Source organism: Solea solea, chromosome 14 (genome assembly GCF_958295425.1).
Source record: "Solea solea chromosome 14, fSolSol10.1, whole genome shotgun sequence".
In the NCBI taxonomy this organism is placed as follows: Eukaryota; Metazoa; Chordata; class Actinopteri; order Pleuronectiformes; family Soleidae; genus Solea; species Solea solea.
Window position 1 is genome coordinate 14,434,135 of NC_081147.1, and position 18,577 is coordinate 14,452,711.

At 42.0% G+C, this 18,577-nt stretch overlaps 1 protein-coding gene across 2 annotated transcripts in view; it reads left to right on the top strand.

The window, feature by feature from the left end:
- gabrb2a (gamma-aminobutyric acid type A receptor subunit beta2a) overlaps positions 1-18,172 on the top strand; it is a 29,265-nt gene extending 11,093 nt beyond the window's left edge. The window contains exons 4-10 of one of the 2 annotated variants that reach the window (XM_058649306.1): positions 1,045-1,265; positions 9,423-9,505; positions 12,963-13,100; positions 14,106-14,258; positions 15,803-16,047; positions 16,482-16,622; positions 17,765-18,172. In XM_058649306.1, the coding sequence (XP_058505289.1) occupies positions 1,045-1,265; positions 9,423-9,505; positions 12,963-13,100; positions 14,106-14,258; positions 15,803-16,047; positions 16,482-16,622; positions 17,765-18,121 (1,338 nt within the window). In that variant the 3' untranslated portion in view covers positions 18,122-18,172. The remainder of the gene's footprint in view (positions 1-1,044; positions 1,266-9,422; positions 9,506-12,962; positions 13,101-14,105; positions 14,259-15,802; positions 16,048-16,481; positions 16,623-17,764) is intronic. The other variant, XM_058649305.1, reaches the window with a different exon arrangement.
- Positions 18,173-18,577: the final 405 nt, after the last annotated feature.

The window sequence follows — 18,577 nt, forward strand, 5'->3', positions numbered from 1 at the left end:
GGGCTCGGAAACATGGAAGCACCGTGATAAGTAATCTCAATGGCTGCTTAGAGTAAAAGCTCAAGGGCCTTGTTTCATGGAGGGTATTTTTTAGATTTGTTTCCTCACTCATTGATTACACTGCAACATACTGTAACAGAGCAGATTGAACCGCGGTGCCGTGTTTTACTGTGGCTGTGTGGGAGTAAATCATCATTATTCAAAGTGAGAAAACAGACATGGAGACAGAAAGAGGGAGGGAAGAGGAGGAGGAGGAGGAGGAGGAGGAGGAGGTGCTGGAATATGTGTAAATGCAAACGCTACACTGAAAATGCAGTTTTTAATCTGGAACACTCTGCTTATTCTCACAACTCATGGCTGGTTATGGCGCAGAATAAAAAGCAAAGGCACCTAAGACAGAGAGAGTGAGGAAGCCCCAGCTGCAGAGATCGACTAGCTCCGAGCATTATAGTCTGTATTGTCTCTATAAAACAGATATTTTTATCTTGAGACAACAGTCACCCAGCTGAGAAAGTCCCCCTCTGGTTATGGTCTTAAAATTAAGTGAGGAAAGTGGGATATTAACCCCCCAACCTCAGCCATCATGGGCTCCAGTATAGGCTGTGGCCTTTCACACCATAAGAGACCTTTACACTGACCTCACTCTGCTGAGTCCAAACAGCATGTTCTCACACGGCCATGGAGTCCATGTTCACGCAGAATGACGTGACATCTGAGCTGTGGCGAAAGTGGAAATAAAACATGCATTCTGTTGTCGAGGAGATGAAGTCAGTAGATTGTTGTCACATCGTGTATGTTGAGTTGTTTAATGGCTTTAAAGGTCCAGTGTGCAAGAGTTTGTGAGGATTAGTGACACTGCAGGGTGCAACAATCAGAGGACTCCCACAATGAACTGTTGGATTATGATTTGTGTTGCAAATTGCCCATGTGTAGGACAGTATATTACATTCATGCAAATGTGACACACTGCACCCTGAAAACACTGCCAGCGCTGATTCCTAGTATGAGTTTTCCCTAAATGGACTTCCCTTCTCTGTCCTCCAGGACTACACCTTGACAATGTACTTTCAACAAGCGTGGCGGGACAAGCGTCTTTCCTACTCTGAGATCGCCTACAACCTGACCCTGGATAACAGAGTGGCAGATCAACTGTGGGTCCCTGACACCTACTTCCTCAATGACAAGAAGTCCTTCGTCCATGGCGTCACAGTGAAGAACAGAATGATCCGTCTCCACCCTGACGGCACAGTGCTTTATGGACTCAGGTAAGCCTTTTACATGTGCCCTTTCTATGGTGCCACAATGAATGAATTAATCATGTTATTGATCAGGAAATGTGATCGTTTCCAATGCATCAGTTATGGCAGTAATTTGTTGTTTACTGGCCTTTCGTGCGGAGACTTTAAGCTCAATTTAGCTTCTGGATGGTGGCTCCTAAGCTTCAGATGCCTGTGTTAGCTGAGACAGCATGCATGTTGAGAACGAGGTTGAGAGGTTGGGATGGAGCATTTGGCCTGGGTCATACTTTAAGCACCCGCGTGTCAGCAGATTTCTGCTTGGGTCGACGTGATGTAAATGCCATGATCTGCTGATGGAAAAGGATAAACATCCACCGGCTTGTTTGTTGCATTCACTGACCTGATGGAAATAGTAAACTTTAGCTCTAAACAGATACTTGCTCCATTTATTTTTACTCATTATACATCTATTGATTAATGTTTACGTCATAATTTCAATGAAGCAATTAAAGAAATGCCATTTGAATTCACCATATTTTACTCTATGTCCACCTGAGAAATGATTGCGCTCTCAAAGTACCACCATTATCTCCAACTTTAAAAATACAGTGGTGTAAATAGACCGAGCAAAGTCAGCTACAGACTTTTCACAGGAGGCAGATTTATTCCCAATAAGATCATTTGCTCTGCCATCATCCTCCTCTTCCTCACTCCAGACACCGGTATAGTGAAATTAGATTGAGATGGAGCGAGAGATAAGGTGACTAATTATTATTATTATTGAATACGCACTCTGGTCAAAATTCACATACCCTGACGAACAGTATTTCAGATTTTCCACTAAGTAACCACCAGAGGAAGCTTGCGTACCACTGGTGGTACAAGTCCCACCGTTTGAGAACCATGGCTGTATGTTTAACTAAATGAACCTGAAATGACTATCATTAGCTGTTCACTCTTTGGGTCTTTCTTGTGTCACAACGTGCCTTTCCCTAATTAGTCTTGTCCCACGAAAAAAAACCAACAACGTCACCTTTGAAGACCAACGTCTTGTAAAGCTATAGAATGTGCATGCTCACTGTTTGTGAATGGTCATATGGTTATGTTTTTTTTAAGTATGAACAGATATTGATTGTGATCCAGAGCTAAGACAATATGAAGGACCACGGTGTAAGATTTACAGGGATCTAGTGGCAGAAATGGAAATATGTATAATTAATCACCAGAAAACTATGTTTTCTCCAGAGAGAGAGAGTCCTGCATATTCTACACGCTGTCCGCCTTGTTGCACTGCAATGTCAAACGAGTCACACATGATCCAAGAAAGAAGACTTCTGTGTTTTCACATTACCTACATTCTCCACATGCTTAGAAGGGAAATCTCAAATCTAATACTGCAGTACTCATTTCACTTTATTGTGTTCTGTTTTGTTCAGTTCTTTGATTTGTCGCTTCAGTATAATACAGTATCAAACAGAAAAGTATGTACAATTGTTACAATATTACCACAGGCTAACATAAAAAGCCATATAATCTCTAAATGCTCACAGCTGAAGGGAGTTATTTTTAACAGCCGTGTAAAGAAGGTACACGACTCCATATTTAAGCCTCCTGTGTCTCTCCTCGTGGCCTTTAGTGTCAATAATTGATTTTGTCTGTGATCAATAATGAAGCAGATTGATGCAAACAGCCAAACCGAGTATGATTCTGCAGCGTGATTCAGCCCGTCTACAAGACACGTCTTTGTGGTGTTGGACTGTGATGTCTCTGAGGAGGCTGTCATCCATAATTGATAGCTCATAATCAATAATGTAGTGGTTCAATACAAACACTGAATCTGTATTGGTACTGGTGCTACGTATTTGACTGCACAGTCAACCACAGCCCATCCATCACTGTACTGCTGCCTCCTCTGATCTGTCACCTCCTCTTTGTGTGTGTGTTCTTGTATGAGTGACTTTGTGAGGACCAAAAAACTTATATACTTAAAGAAGTGAAGACATTTTGGAAAAGTGAGGACTTTTTGGCTGGTCCTTATATTCTGACACCTCTAAAAAGGGCTTTTTCAGGGTTAAGACCTGGTTTTGGGGTTAAGTTAAAAGTTAGGGTTGGGTTAGGGTCAATGAATGTCCTCACTATGAATGCTATACAAACGTGTGTGTGTGTGTTTGTGTGCACTTGAATTTGCTACCTCTTGAGAACATTTTCTGTCATAAACACTGACCTTGTAAGCACCAGTAGTCCTCATGGAGACCAAAACCTTGTCCTAATGAGGCAGAACCTCATTTCTGAGGAATAGGTTTAGGACTAAGATTTGAATTGTGGTTAGAGTTAGGCTGTCCAAATGAATGGAAGTCAATGCAAGTCCTCAGAGAGAGAGAGAGAGAGAGAGAGAGAGAGAGAGAGAGAGAGAGAGAGCATGCTAATGATCTCAGATTAGTGTCTGTATTTCAAAAATGAGATTATTGTTGCTAATCCAATTGGAAAAATAAAATTGTTGCAGCATTCAGTCATCCTCCCTCTAGAATCAAATGTACTGCTTGTGCAAAGACTGCTTAAAAAATTTAAGTATCTGCACTGCACCAGATTATTCATCACTTCATTTTGTTTAAACACTCAAGAAACGTAATTTTTAATGGTCTGACTCGAGTACAACACGTGTGGGGTTTTTCAACAAAAAAACAAAAAAACAGGCTGGAAGAGGAGAGCAGCAAAGGGTTGCGGTTGTTACCTCAAATACATTGTCCTTGTCAGGGCCAGTGCCTCTCGGCTCCTCCATTATTTGGTCTGTGGGTTTGGTCCAGGTTTTGTTTGATGCTAGCAAGTACTAACACTAACTGACACAAGCTGCTGTCAGAGTCAGCCCCGGCCAGATGCCTGTGTGCAGCGAGCACGCTGACACATACGTGTAGAGACGGGGCCGGCTGGTTGCAACAGCAGGGCGCTGGTGGAAGTGGAGGAGATGGCGGGGCAAGAGGAGACGCGGGGAAAAAAACAGGATTCATGTGAAAACACACACATGTCCTGTCAGCGTCTGGTGCTGCGCTCATCAACCATGTTGTTATTGCTGTGAATTCACTTGTAGACATTATCATCAGTCGAAGGATTAGCTGGGGTGGAAGTCGTTTTCAGTGCACTGTGTGGAATGTGAGTAAAGTTGCATATTGAGCCTCTTTCACTGGGATACAGTTGTAATGACGTGACACTGAAAAAAAAAAAAACTCAGATTCGTTGTCACGAAATTCTAATGCGTTCCTGTGAACTAAGTAAAACGTGCACACAGATAATATGAATAACATTCTCATGAATCACCTGGAGAGCGAACGAAGAGGGCTGAAGCTTTGGGATGGACAGAGATAGTGTGATTGAGTTTTATTTTGGCTTGGGAATGAGTTACAAAGATATTCTCTAAGTGTCGTGCCAAGGTAGTTACTGACCGTGAGTATGAGATGGGATGGTTGTTTGTCTCTATATGTGACCCTGTGATGGACTGGTCATCTGTCCAGGGTGTACCCCGCCTTTCGCCCTTTGTCAGCTGAGATTGGCACAGCGCCCCCCTGCGACTCTCATGGGGAGGATAAAGTGGTAGAAGATGGATGGATGGACATTATACCTATGAGTATTTTCCCCATGTCATGTCTGGGGCTCTGTACAATACACTTTGTTCCAGCTATTAAAAAAAAAAATGTGATTGCAGTATGCAGTCGCTTTGGTTTGGATTTTTGTGTAAATTACATAACAAAACAAGTTCAAACTCACTTTTCTTGCATTGTGTTGCTTCAGGTTTGGATACTTTTAAACCTCAGCACCAGTGAATGTGTCAAGCCGTGATATGAGAAGTGTTATAGTCTCACCAAATCAATGGACAGTAAGTGGTGAGAATAAACGCATTATTGGCCTGAAAGGACAACGAGGACTAACCGAAAATAGCCGACACCATACCAAAGGAACACCAGTACATTTGTGTTGCTGCATTTGCAGGAGGTATTAGATGTGTGTGTGTGTGTGTGTGTGTGTGTGTGTGTGTGTAGGAGCCGTGTCTGTGGGTGGGAGTTAGCATGTGGGCGAGTGTTATTTTTGGGGCGCATGTGGAAGAGGGAGGGTGAGGGTGTTGTTGTTGTTTACTCCTTATTCCCTGAATATTTAGTGCTGCCAAATTCACGGTCTTCAATTATCAGGAGGAGCAGAAAATTACAACAGTGCTCCCAACTGTCACTTTAGAGCTCGCTTTGACTCTCGGGGAGCGACAGTCTGATCTAATTACCCAGCCCCTGAAAAGGCTCAGCCAATAACACACACACAGGAAAAACACACACACACACACACTAGCTTTTCATTTTGAGCAGAAAGAGAGAAAAAAACCCAAAGACATTCAGTGTGTGACACCTGGTGCATGTCACTCAAAATTCACAGGAGGAACCAGGGAGAGAGAAAGAGAATGAAGGTCAGGCTTCATTCAAAATGGATAAATTATTCGGATTCTCACTTATCCCTCCCCGCTCCCCACCTTTCCTCTCTGCCTCTCTCTTTGAATATGGTAACTCCTTTTCCGTGAGAGGACATATCCTTGTGCTTTGTACACTGACATCCCTTTTTTTGTCATGGCGAGGAATGTTCCACTGCGCAGTTCAGTAGATGGTATCGCACGGCCAGGAGGAGAAAAGATGCTGAGTCGAGGAGGAGAGGGGATTTAAACAAGCCCTTTTTTTTTTCTCTCTCGCTCTCTCTCTGTCAATACCATCAATACAGGCTCAGCATCGACTTCAGCTGCTGGCCAGGCAGGATGGTTTAGTGTGTGGCCTGTTTTTGGACGTGCCAGTGTTTTGAAATCAAGACACCTCTTTGATTTGGCATGCTTTGGCACACAGTGGAGCCTCTTCATTGAACCATTGCAGGCTTTTTGCTGTCACATTTGGCAACAGTGCCCCAGCACAGAACGATAATCCTGTGTGCCATGTTTTCTCCGCTCGACATGCGCTCACTATCCAAAATGGAGGGAGCTTCTCCATCTTGATTTAAGTCCTAAACTTAATTTCATTGCCAATGTAATAATTTGTCAGTTTAATTAGAGGCCGCACAGATTTGTAACCTGCATGCAAAAAAAAAAAAATAACATTCAACATTCTGCTGTGAAGCTCCCTCGAAATGAGATTCTGTCTGTTATGTCCGCAAACAAGGTCATCTGGAATAAAGGTGCACAGGCTGCCTTGGGGGGGGTCCACACACACACACACACACACACACGTGTGTGCAGCCTAGGCCTGAAATCTGAGGATACATGCTCAGGAATGATGGGAGAAAACCCCCAAACAGTCTTTTTTAGAGCTGCGTGTCCTATTAGCTCTGACACAGAGCAAATGTAGCGTGGCTGAATCTACGTGAGTGCGGCCTCTCCTCCGGCAGGTTGGGATGAGAGCGGGATCGGCCCTCATGAAGGGCAAACACAAGCCTGTGCTTCATGATCACTGCTGCTGCTGCTGCTGCAGAAGTCTACGGCAGATGAGGAGGAGGAGGAGGAGAGGTGGAAAAAAAAGGGAGGGAATCATGCAGAGAAATCCTCACACATTTTCTCCTCCTTGCTCCTCATTAATTGTTTGTGTACACATACAGTATTAGGTAGGCCAGCGGATGCAGTCACGGGTCTCGGTCGGTGATGCAGAGCCTCAGACAAAAAAGCTTGGAGATCTCTGCTGATGATGTAGGTGGGCTATAAATAGGCCGTTATTTATACCCCTGCAATTTTGGCCTCATTTCCACTTTTCCCCTGTGCTTCCTCCGCCACCGTGATGATTTAGTGGTGAGGATGGTGATGGTGAGTAATGAGTGATGAGTTCTGGCGAGCACAACATCTCAGTAAGTTGGGTCCATAAAAGAGGTAAACTAGGACAGAAATAAGACTCCTGTGTGGATCCCACAGTGCACCACGGCCCTGCTAACTGGCTAACTGGCTCTTATATAAGAGCCAAGGAGGGAGAGAGAGAGAGAGACAGAGAGGGGGAGAGATTGGTCCTGGACTTGCAAGTCTTGTGTAGAAGGATTTGAAATAAAGGTTTCCTCGTGATTATTGAGGGCAAATCACTCCTCATGATAAGTTTAGAGAGGTACAATAGTATGATTTAGCTTTGTGTTTATCCATATTTGATGATAATAGAGTATTTTTGAATGTTGTGTTAAAAATAATGTCGTTATTCACTATTATTTTATGATTAAAACATTTTTTCACTTACAAATATTATGTTACATTTAGAGTACATATCAAAAATGTCACATTTATTCGGCATATAACAAACAGTTATAAAGTAAATAAATAAAAAACTATAATTTGACATCTTAATCAGGAAATAATGTGCTTTACTATTTTTTCTGTTTTTTTTCTAGAATAGTACATTTGAAAATTATATGTGTATACATATATATATATACACACACAAATATACATTACATGTAAATGTGTCTGATATATACAGTTCTATCTTCAGAATGTTTTGGAATTTTCTTACCTCCCCTGTTGATTAATGACCACATACACAAGTCCTGTCACTATGTTGTTGTTTGTTTGGTTTTTACAGGACAGAGATGACTGTAATAAAGACACTTTTGTCTACATAAGGTGATTCATATTGGCGTAATTCTACCACTTGAATCAAGACATAAAAAATAGGCGATAGGTGCCATGTATTTACTTGTAATGTCTGTTGAGAGGTCATTTTTATTGTCCTATATGAAAGGATGGACTATAAGCAATAAATGGATGTAAACAGAGATGACAATAGAAAGACCCAAGGTCACGACCAAACTCTGGGTTTTTCCCCATAGGCTGCTATTATTGATAATGGTTGCATGATGCTATCATGTTTTATATCAGTCAGAGAGAGAGTGTGTGTGTGTGTGTGTGTGTGTGTGTGTGTCCGTCCAGTCTCTCTCAGTTTGCCTCGGGGCTTTGGCACGGCTGGGTACCAGCCTGTCTCAGCTCTGGTCAACTCGTCGTGTGTAGCAGGAAGTGCGTTACTCTGAGTGAACCTGTCGGATACGACTGGCTCACACTCAGTGGCTCTGTGTCTCTGCGAACTCTTATTTTTATCAGCTTAGTTCCCTCATGCACATTAGACTAATTGTGTTCTGTTCATATTAATGTCAATGATATATTATTCTTGGAACGCATGTGCCTTTTACTTTCAGGAAATTATGGAATATGTGTGCACAAATTTGGTCTAAGGAAATCGTAATGGAATGGAAACATATGCATTCTGAGATTCTGATTAGTGGTCATTTCAATATTTTTTTTTTCCAGTTTTGCATTGTGATCTACAAAATGCAGCCAATTAAAAAACAACATGTTCTGTGGGCTAGTGCTAAGGGGAGTTGTACATATATACAGTATATATATATATATATATATATATATATATATATATATATATATATATATATATATATATATATATATATATATATATATATATATACATACATATACATACATTTTAAATACCCTGTATAACAATGAAGGATTTCATTTGAGATCCTTAAAATAAGGAACACATATAGACAGAGCAGATAGCTGCTGGTCCATCATTTTATGAATTGTTTTTAATCAACTTTCTGGCTTAGGTTCTACTTTGTTCATTATGTAAAATTTGACAAATAGGGTCCTGTTGTTTTCAGCGGTACGTGTAAGAGCTAAAACCTTAGTTAATTAATATTTCTGATTTTTAAAGATGTCACAGGGGTGTGGTTTCACACCTGTTTACGTGCAGTTTTTAGACAAAAAAAAGTTTTCTGTTGAATATTGTGATACAATAAACTAAGGATGTTAATAGTGTAATGTGCCGGACATTACACTATTAACATCCTTAGTTTATTGTATCACAATATTCATTTTCATCTATCACAGTTTGTCAGTGATCATTTTCTTTAATAAATTGTATAAACTTAAATGGATTTCAAGATGACTTTTGCTTTTCGCACGCGTCACGGTTCAGGGCCGACTCTGAACCGTGGGATTTATAGTCGCTACAGTACGGTTTCATGCTCTCTGTAAATGTTTGTCGTCATCCTGCTGCACTGACGTGTGAATCGCACCGTGTTGTGCAGGGTAAATTAAATGAAAGTCGACGTTCTCGGCTGCTTGGTCCCCATCTTTGATGATGACACCCCGTGTTTTCCATCTCACCCTGTGTCTAGAATCACCACCACTGCAGCGTGCATGATGGACCTGCGTCGCTACCCTCTGGATGAGCAGAACTGCACCCTGGAGATCGAAAGCTGTAAGTACCGTCGTCCCTGACAACTGGCTCTCCCGCCCACACACAAACATAGAGTTAAACAGATTCCGTGTGCACACGTGCAGCTCCGAGGACTAGCTCGAAAACAGCCCGGTGGTCCAATGATGGCAAGGTAGAGGCAGCGTCGATAAGGCTGTGTGTAAAATGCTGAGAGAGGCTGATGAGACATCAGGAGATACACATCAAGAAAAGGAACATCACTAATGGCTCACTGACTGATAACATCCAGCCTAATTAATTCAACTCCAGCTGCATGAAGGAGCCCGTCTGGTTTGGTCCAGTGTTTCAGCATCATTGCTAATTAAGGATGTTTTGTGCTGCTGTCCACTGGAACTGCCTCCATGTTTGTATCGCACAAACAGTTGGTTTCTTCTGGAGTTGTGTAATTGTACTGGTGTTCTGGAGTGAAGGGAGGGAGGGTGCAGAAACATAACATAAGAGAGAGAGAGAGAGAGAGATGAGGTCCTCTGCCTGTTTTATCTGAGTCCCCAGAGAAAAGGATTATGGGGTTGGGCCTCGCTCTTTCCGGGTTTCATCACATTATTGCCAGCAGCAGAGAAACAGTGCGGGTCAGAACCACCTCTTGCTGCTGCTGCTGTTCTCTTTTCCTTCCTCTCTTTCTCTTTGCACAGTCTCAGCCTCTTCTGTTTTTCTTCCAGCCTCTTTTTTTTTTCTGTATCTCTCTCACCATCACTCATACTCTTCCATACTCAGGCAGCCCAACACACAATACACACACACGCGCACACACATATACTCACACACAGCTCCAGTTTTGATCACCAGGCAGTATCTGCTCTCATATGGATTAACTGGCAGCAGTTTTAACATTGGAATCGCTGCATGCCAGAGCATGCTATTTTATTCAGACTAATGAGCCCAGAGATTTCTCTCATTTCCCTTAATAAACTTGATGCATTTTTAACAGACACAAGTCTTAAAACCCCACATCCTCTGGTACACCAACAGCTCTCTGCTGTGACTCAGGCCACTGGCCTCAGACACAAGATTGCAGTAAGGAATAATTGACTTGTACCACTCCAATCCCAAAGATTTATCGGAGCTACTGTCACACACACACACATGCAAATACATATCTGACTTTGTTGTTGTGGTAAATCATGAAGATTCCCACCAACTTGACATTTATTATTGGTCATAAATAAATTTTTTTCCAGAAGCTAAATGATTTTCTTGACATTTTTTCGTCAATGTTTACACCAGCAGGCCATTGTATGTGGGTTAAGGTTAAGATTAAGGTAACTTTACTAATCCCCCTCTGGAAATGTGTCCTCTGCATTTTACCCATCCTGTATGTGATTGTGTTTCGGCCATAAGATAAATGTGCCCCAAAAAAATAGGTAAAGAAATGACAGCAGCTCACCCTGTATCCATCTTAGCTGAGGCGCTGGAGCTATAATCTGTCAAATAAAATCTCTCCACACTGCAAAAACATATATAACATTTAGGACACTAGAGCTAGAGCACATCATAGGACTTGGTTTCTATGAGTTAGAGTTCACTGTGTTAACATGCGCATGTCAGTTAGACTGAGTCCAATATTTACCAAGACCTAACAGAAGAAATCCGTTGCTTGTGGGTTCCCATCCGTGGGCTCTCCGTGTTCTTCTGCTCGCTCTGAGCGTGCTTCATATCAGCGCTTCACCTTTGGATCTGTGGCGATCCGGTAAAATGCTGTCCCGCCAGTCTGTCTCCAGCAACTTTGGCATCCCGGGACACAATAGCTATTTACCATCTTCACTTTAATGATTAAAACCGCCAGTGAAGAGACGAGTTGTCTGACACATTGCCTGATTTACGTGTTGTCTACTATCTACATCTATGGAGGTGAACGGTGTAGTTTCCTGCCGGAGGGTGTTTCCTTGGTTTCTGCCCTTTTGGAAGAAATTGAAAGTACGAACTACTGTATAAGTCTGCTTATATAAGTGTGTAACGGCTTTGAAATAACTCGTGGCTGCCATGTTTCTACAGCAGCCTGAACGCACAAACCAGTTTCTTTCCAGTGTATAACAAAACGAACATCCTCGGTGCAGCTGTAATATGGTCGATTCTGAACTTGCACACCAGGAGATGGAGTTAGTTCTTCTCCCTGCCAGATCTGCATTGTCGTCATCACCGCCTTGTGCAACCCTCTCATCAGCCTAATTAGTGCAGAGCCCATTGTGCTGCTGTTTTGAAATGCGGCTCAGTTCTATTGTGATCAAGGGCCCACACCTGGGGGGAGTTTGCAAAAGGGAGATGTTTGCGTATAAGGAGCGCCATAAGAGAACATTTTATGGCCTCGAAGTACGTGTCAAGTCATTTTGTAGATCCATTAGTTCTGCACCATTGATGGTAATGTATTATATCAGTGCACTGATCCTGGACTGTCCCACAAGACTCACGTGAAAAGACAGATAATGAGCTCTGAGTTATGCATGCATACATAAATAAATACATTGATCAGCTATTGATGGATGGAGTTATATTTCTGCTTGTAACAACTTAACATTAGCACCACGACTAACTTCACTTTTAATCTAAGCAGTACGGCGACAAGAATTGTGCTGATTTTTAAAATTCAAAGCCTTGGAGTTTAATTATTCATCACATTTGAATAGGTCACTGCCTCTGTTTTGTATGTGAGGCAGACACACTTTGAAATGGCTCCTCCCCGTTTGCCTGCGACTGTCCATGTTAGAGACAGACCGTGTGCAACACTGGAGTCCCCAGACTCTGCAACGGTTTGCATCCATGTGCACCAAATGTGCGAACATGAAGTCTCCTATTATGCTTCACAGTGAAGAGCCACAGAGAAGAGACACCTTATACATATTTAACATTTAAGGATGACGTCAAGATGGTGCAAAAACAACAAACACAATTGTATTTGTCCATGGTAACAAGTCACAGTGGCTACATTGTTGTGTGTTGTGTTTTGTGCATGTTTTGTTGTTTACTTTGGTGACACAGATGAGAAGAGAAGATGAGAAGATCTTTGAAAACTCTTCATACAGAATCTGAACGCCTTTTAAAAACAGAGAGCTTGGCCATACTCAGTGTGCCTGAGTACTCAGTGGTTATTACTCAGTAGTCATTACAATGTTATTACATTAATAATCAGTAGTCATAATTAATAGTTCTCCCTAGTTATTACTACATAATAATTACGTGAGTGCAGAATTGTTTTCGTTTTGTTCCCCCTCACATGGACTACGGAGTAATCAGACTATGAATCACATTATCCAGGTATGTTAGTCCGACTAAGACTGGAGTTTAGTCAGACTAACGTGTTTATGTCTTAGTCTGACTATAATCAGACTTTTAACATGCACGTTAACTGGCTCTTAACACTACTGTACTACATTTGCATCACAAACTACTCATAGATGATGACAACGTCTCTCTAAGTGTCCTGGGTTTGGTTCCTCCTCTGCAGATGGCTACACCACTGATGATATTGAGTTTTACTGGCGAGGCGACGATGGAGCCGTGTCCGGAGTGGACAGAATAGAACTGCCACAGTTTTCTATTGTCGACTACAAACTCATCTCCAGGAATGTGGTCTTCTCCACAGGTATACTTCATAAACGTCGCAGCACTGCACTTCCTTGTTTGTCCTTTTACTTTGTAAAGTAGCAGGTATTTGTGTTTGTTGTGACTACAACCATGACCCACAATTCTAACTACAAAAGAAAAAACAAACAAACAAAAGAACACATATCTACAAAAAACAAGAGAGACATGCAAATTAAATTATCATTAAAACTAAATTGTTTGCGGACAAAACAAGACATTTGAGAACATCATCAATTCTTTTCACTTGCTATTGTTTCTCTCTGTTAAAATAATAACACATTTATTTGTTCCCAGTGTTAGAGGGGACACAGATTTCCAGTTTTAAGTCATAATTTCTAGATGAAATTAGTGTTGATGAAAATAAAATAATCCAGGTAATATAATAATGATAACCAGCATTCTATATCAGACCAACCTGCCTGTACTTGAATGCACTGTAAACAAAGAACACATCATATAACCAAAATACATGGAAATATGATATGATATTAAAACATTTTGGTTATACATTATAAACAACAAATCATGAATAGGCTGAAGTCCAAAGCCAAAATATATAAAACAAGACCAATTACTAAAATAGTCCTTTATTAAAATAGTAAACTGTCAAATGATCCCTTTGATCCTGAAACTCCACAGAGGTGTATGCAATTTCAAATACCTGAATACAATTGGGAAAGCTTGTATTTTTTTTTTTAATGTTTTTAAATATGCAATTTCTAAAAATGTTACAGTGCATTAACATTATATTTGTAGATGTATTGTTACCTTTTTTTATTTCTTGTACTAATAGCTCTTTTCTGAAGTATTTGGTCTCTATTTGTCCACATTATGAAATGTTTGGTAATATAAATGAACAGTGCAATAAAAGCATACATCTCTTACTTAACACATGAATATGACAGGCTTCCCTGTGTCAAAGGAAATAGCTTTTTCATGGGCGTCATTGAGGAAATGACACCCGTCTCTATCCCACTTCTCTGTCCTTTTGTGCCTCCTTCAGGTTCATATCCCCGCCTGTCCCTCAGCTTCAAACTGAAGAGGAACATTGGTTACTTCATCCTGCAGACATACATGCCTTCCATCCTGATTACCATACTCTCCTGGGTCTCCTTCTGGATCAACTACGATGCCTCAGCTGCCAGAGTGGCCCTGGGTAGGATTGCTTTGCCACCACTGAACAGTGACCATGGGAAATACCCACAGCTAAATGATATTAGACCCTAAGAAGAGCCATTTAAATCACTCTGAGCCTTTTACTCTCATACTGGTCTCACATCCACATGTGATCGCGTGTCACGAGCCTGCCCTCAGTTTTGACTCTTTATTTTCCCAGCAGTTACTTTATTCTCATTAGCTCTGAGCACACGAGTGATATCAGTGTGTGATAGGCTGCCTGGCTAAATGTCTGTTGTTCAGAGATGACTATATATGCATGACTCATGCAGAGCGGGAAGCGCTTCAGCTCGACCTTGAAGCGTGTCGTCTTTCTCTCTGCCTGTCTGTCTACCGGAGCCTCTTATTGGCCAGAGATCCCCCCCCCCCCCAATTATCAGAGTGGGATCCAACTAAATTACAACCAAATGAAAAGTGGCAACATTTGTGTAAAGGCACATTACACATTAGAGCCAGTGTTTTTACACCGATGTGCAAACTGCACTGATGCTAAAATGAGATGCCCCGAAGCTTCCCTTCAGTGTTAAATTTGGGTATGACGAGGCAGAGCAGCGGCGGGAATGGCTTTGAGCTTTATGTGTGTTGTTCTTGTCACACGCCGTTTGCTTTCTGAAGTGGGACACATGCAGGTTGGAGCCGTAGACGGTGCATTTGGAGGGTAATGTGATTTAAAGATGGGCCTGCTCTCGGCGTCCAGAGAACGAGCACAGCCAGTGAGAGATGAGGCTCCATGCTACGGAGGCACTGCCGGCTGCTGGGTTATTTTTAATCCGTGTGAATCTGACCTAATGCAGATTGTGCATGCAGATGACTAATGTATCAAAGACAATGCATGCATACATGAGTGTGTGTGTGTGTGTGTGCGTGTGGCATATGTTTTGTTTTGTGTCATATTGGATACATGATTGAATGATGCAAACCTCACTCATGAAACACACACACACACACACACACACACAGATTCAGAGTCTCAGCTGCCGTTAAGAGATTGCTTCTGCTAAAAATAAATACATGTAACGTACGCACCTGACATCAGTATATTCTGTACATTATAATGACCTGGTTCACTCCTCCTCCCTTTATAATAATGCAATAATGATGATAATGATTGTATATGTGGTGAACACGCACTCAGAATAGTGCGCATTCATGTCCTGAAATGTTTAATATGATGCAGCTATTTGTTCACTATAGGCTCTGAAACACAATCAGTGAATTGCAAAATCAATTCAGCAAAAATGTGTACGCTTCAAACTCAGGGGAACATGAATGTGTGCACTCAGGTTCTTTTGAGCAGTTGAAGAAAACCACAAATGTCAAGCTGAAAAGGACTATTTTTCTTTTTCACAATTTCACCTTGAGCCATTTATTATCTGTTGATAATAAATGACAAGAGCATTGCTGTCTTACTACTCTACAAAACTCAGAATGTACCAGACATACTATTTTATTATTTGAATGTACAGATGATCATGCAAATGCACTCCACTGTCTCTCTAAACATGTGACTCCACTGATCTCCAGGGATCACTACGGTGCTGACCATGACCACCATCAACACCCACTTGCGAGAGACACTCCCTAAGATTCCCTATGTCAAGGCTATTGACATGTACCTGATGGGCTGCTTTGTGTTTGTCTTCCTGGCCCTGCTGGAGTATGCCTTCGTCAACTACATCTTCTTTGGTCAGGGCCCGCAGCGTCAGAAGAAGGCGGCTGAGAAAGCAGCCACAGCTAATAACGAGAAGCTGAGACCCGACCCCAACAAGGTACATGTGCAGGGGAAACTTCCTCCTGAGGTATTTGTGCTGTCAGTTGATGTGTTTGTTTGTTTGTCTATAACTTCTCCTCCTCTCAGGGTCAACGTGTTGCTTGATGGCCTTTTATCAGCACTCTACTCCTGCTCTCCATTTCTCACTGGTTTAGGCTGTGGTACCGACTTTATTACTCAGACTAGGATCTGAACGAGTGAATGCAGAAGCAATGACTGGCTTTTACTTGATCTCCATATTTCTGTGTCTCTCAAAGGGCAAGGCGCCTCGGAAAATTCACTGGCTGTGGTGCCAAAGCCTTCCCTTTAAAACTGATTCAGCTGCTAAAGTTGCCAGAACAACAGCAACATAAAAATAAAGCACCCTTTCCTTCTGAGTGTGGCAAGCTACGATTTCCCCTAAGTAACAGTGCTGATTTTGTATGCTTGCAGTGGCTGGTGGGAAATGTAGTTCAGAGAGATGATGCTCTGTATGCCAGAATGAAACAGAGGGAAATTGACGCATATGACTCGATGTGGGATCCCATCTTTGTGGACGATGCCGCATTAGGACTAGGCGAGCAAAGAAATAAGGTACTGGAGGTTTTGAAAGTCAAAACTAACAATGTCATCAATCTGAATCAATCCAGATCAGAGGAAAATGCTGTAGTTTTTGTGCATTTCTTTGATTTCTATAGATTTTCAAGGCAATTTTGATCATCACTCCCACCATTGTGTTTTCTCCTCTCTTGGTTTGCTCTTCATGCATTTTCCTGACAAACATGGCTTAGCAGTTTGATTTCTGCTGGCATTAATTTAATCTAAACCTGGGCTGTACGTCTAAATTAGTAGGAACTGACAATTATGGCAAGACAAAAATAAAACCGCAGTAGTTTCTCTGAAGATAATGTAGCTACAAATATTGTCGAATCTCAAAGGCAATTGATGAATCTAAGAAAGTGAAGAAATAAAAAAAAAAAAAAAAAATACAAAGGATTCTCAGATCAGAGACAAAGATAATTTACAGTATGGCAAATCGCGCCAGCCAAGTGGCTTTCGCTTTGTAAAACCAACAAAATACTCCATTTACAGCGGGACAGGATTGGATTTAAGGGTCTTTTCTTTTTCTCAGAAGTCAGGCTATGGATGAAGAAATGTTGATCCGAATTCACCTCCCACAACCGTTTTTTCCTGCCCTGCCCTGAACCTTTTTAGCCTCTCCTCCATCTTTGCAAAGTCCTTAGTATTTCTCTCAACCTTCTCCTGTCACATTTTGTTTCCTTTGCTTTCTCTCTCTTTTGTTTGTGTTTTTTATTCAGTTTGTCTTGTGAATCGACAGAATTTTAACCAAACTCTGGTTGAAATTCTGAGATGGCAATGAAGGTTTCTCCATGAGAATTAGTTTGTGAAGTGCGTTGTGCTCTTCCAGGAATGTTATCTCATAGTCTTGTGCTCGTCTTGTACTCTCACTAAGATATTTATTGACAGATGGTCAATAACTTTCTTAGTGCTTTTTAAAGTGCCTAAAGTATTATTCATGTAAGTAACAGTTTTTGACTCATTTGCATTGCCCATTCTAGCACCTCATCAGTATTTTTTTACACAATGAATGAATCAGTGATCATCATAGCTGTGCTTGTCATGAATAACGATTTCACGATGTTTGAATTTAAGTGCACTCTAAGATTTTCCTTTGCCAGTAACTTCTCGTGGCTCCACCTGTTTTTTACATCCAGATGACTCCCGACGACAACATCCTGTTCAGCACCTTGGAAATGAAGAATGAGATGGGTGGTGCCGGGGATCTGTCCCGGGGCCTGGGAGCACCCGGAGATCCCCGCAACACCATGCTGGCCTACGATAGCTCGACACTGCAGTACCGCAGGGCAGCCATGGCCCGCCAGAACTATGGCCACAGCGCCTTGGAGCGCCACGCCCAGAAGAAGTCTCGCCTACGGAGACGGGCCTCCCAGCTCAAGGTGAACATCCCAGACCTGTCCGACGTGAACTCTATTGATAAGTGGTCCAGGATGATCTTCCCCACCGTCTTCTCCTTCTTCAACGTGGTCTACTGGCTCTACTACGTCCATTAAACCCAGCAGCGTCTGGCGGCCATCTTATGGCAGCCATGCAAAGAAGGGGGCGGGAGGGGATGGGGGGAGGGAGGGAGGGAGGGGAGACAGGGTTTACGGGGGACGCGAGAGAGCTCGAGAAAGAGAGAGAGGCGAGAGTCGATGTGAGTGAGAGAATGCGAGATGAACAGTGCACCAACATTTTTATCTGGTTCATTTTAGAGAAGGAGAATGGAAAGACTTTTGGACGGACTGCGGCAGCACCCGACACTTCAGTCAGCAGTGACTCTTTTAGGATTTTGGAAACACCTTAAAAATGACTGACAAACACTCGAAAAAAGAAGAGCAAGTTTTAAAAAGACAGAAATGGTGCCTGTTCTAGAATTTCAATATATCACTAATATTTGTCATTCGTAGCTTACTCTCTGTGGATCAAATATTTATGCTTGTGTTTGCATATACTTTAAGGATTTGTTT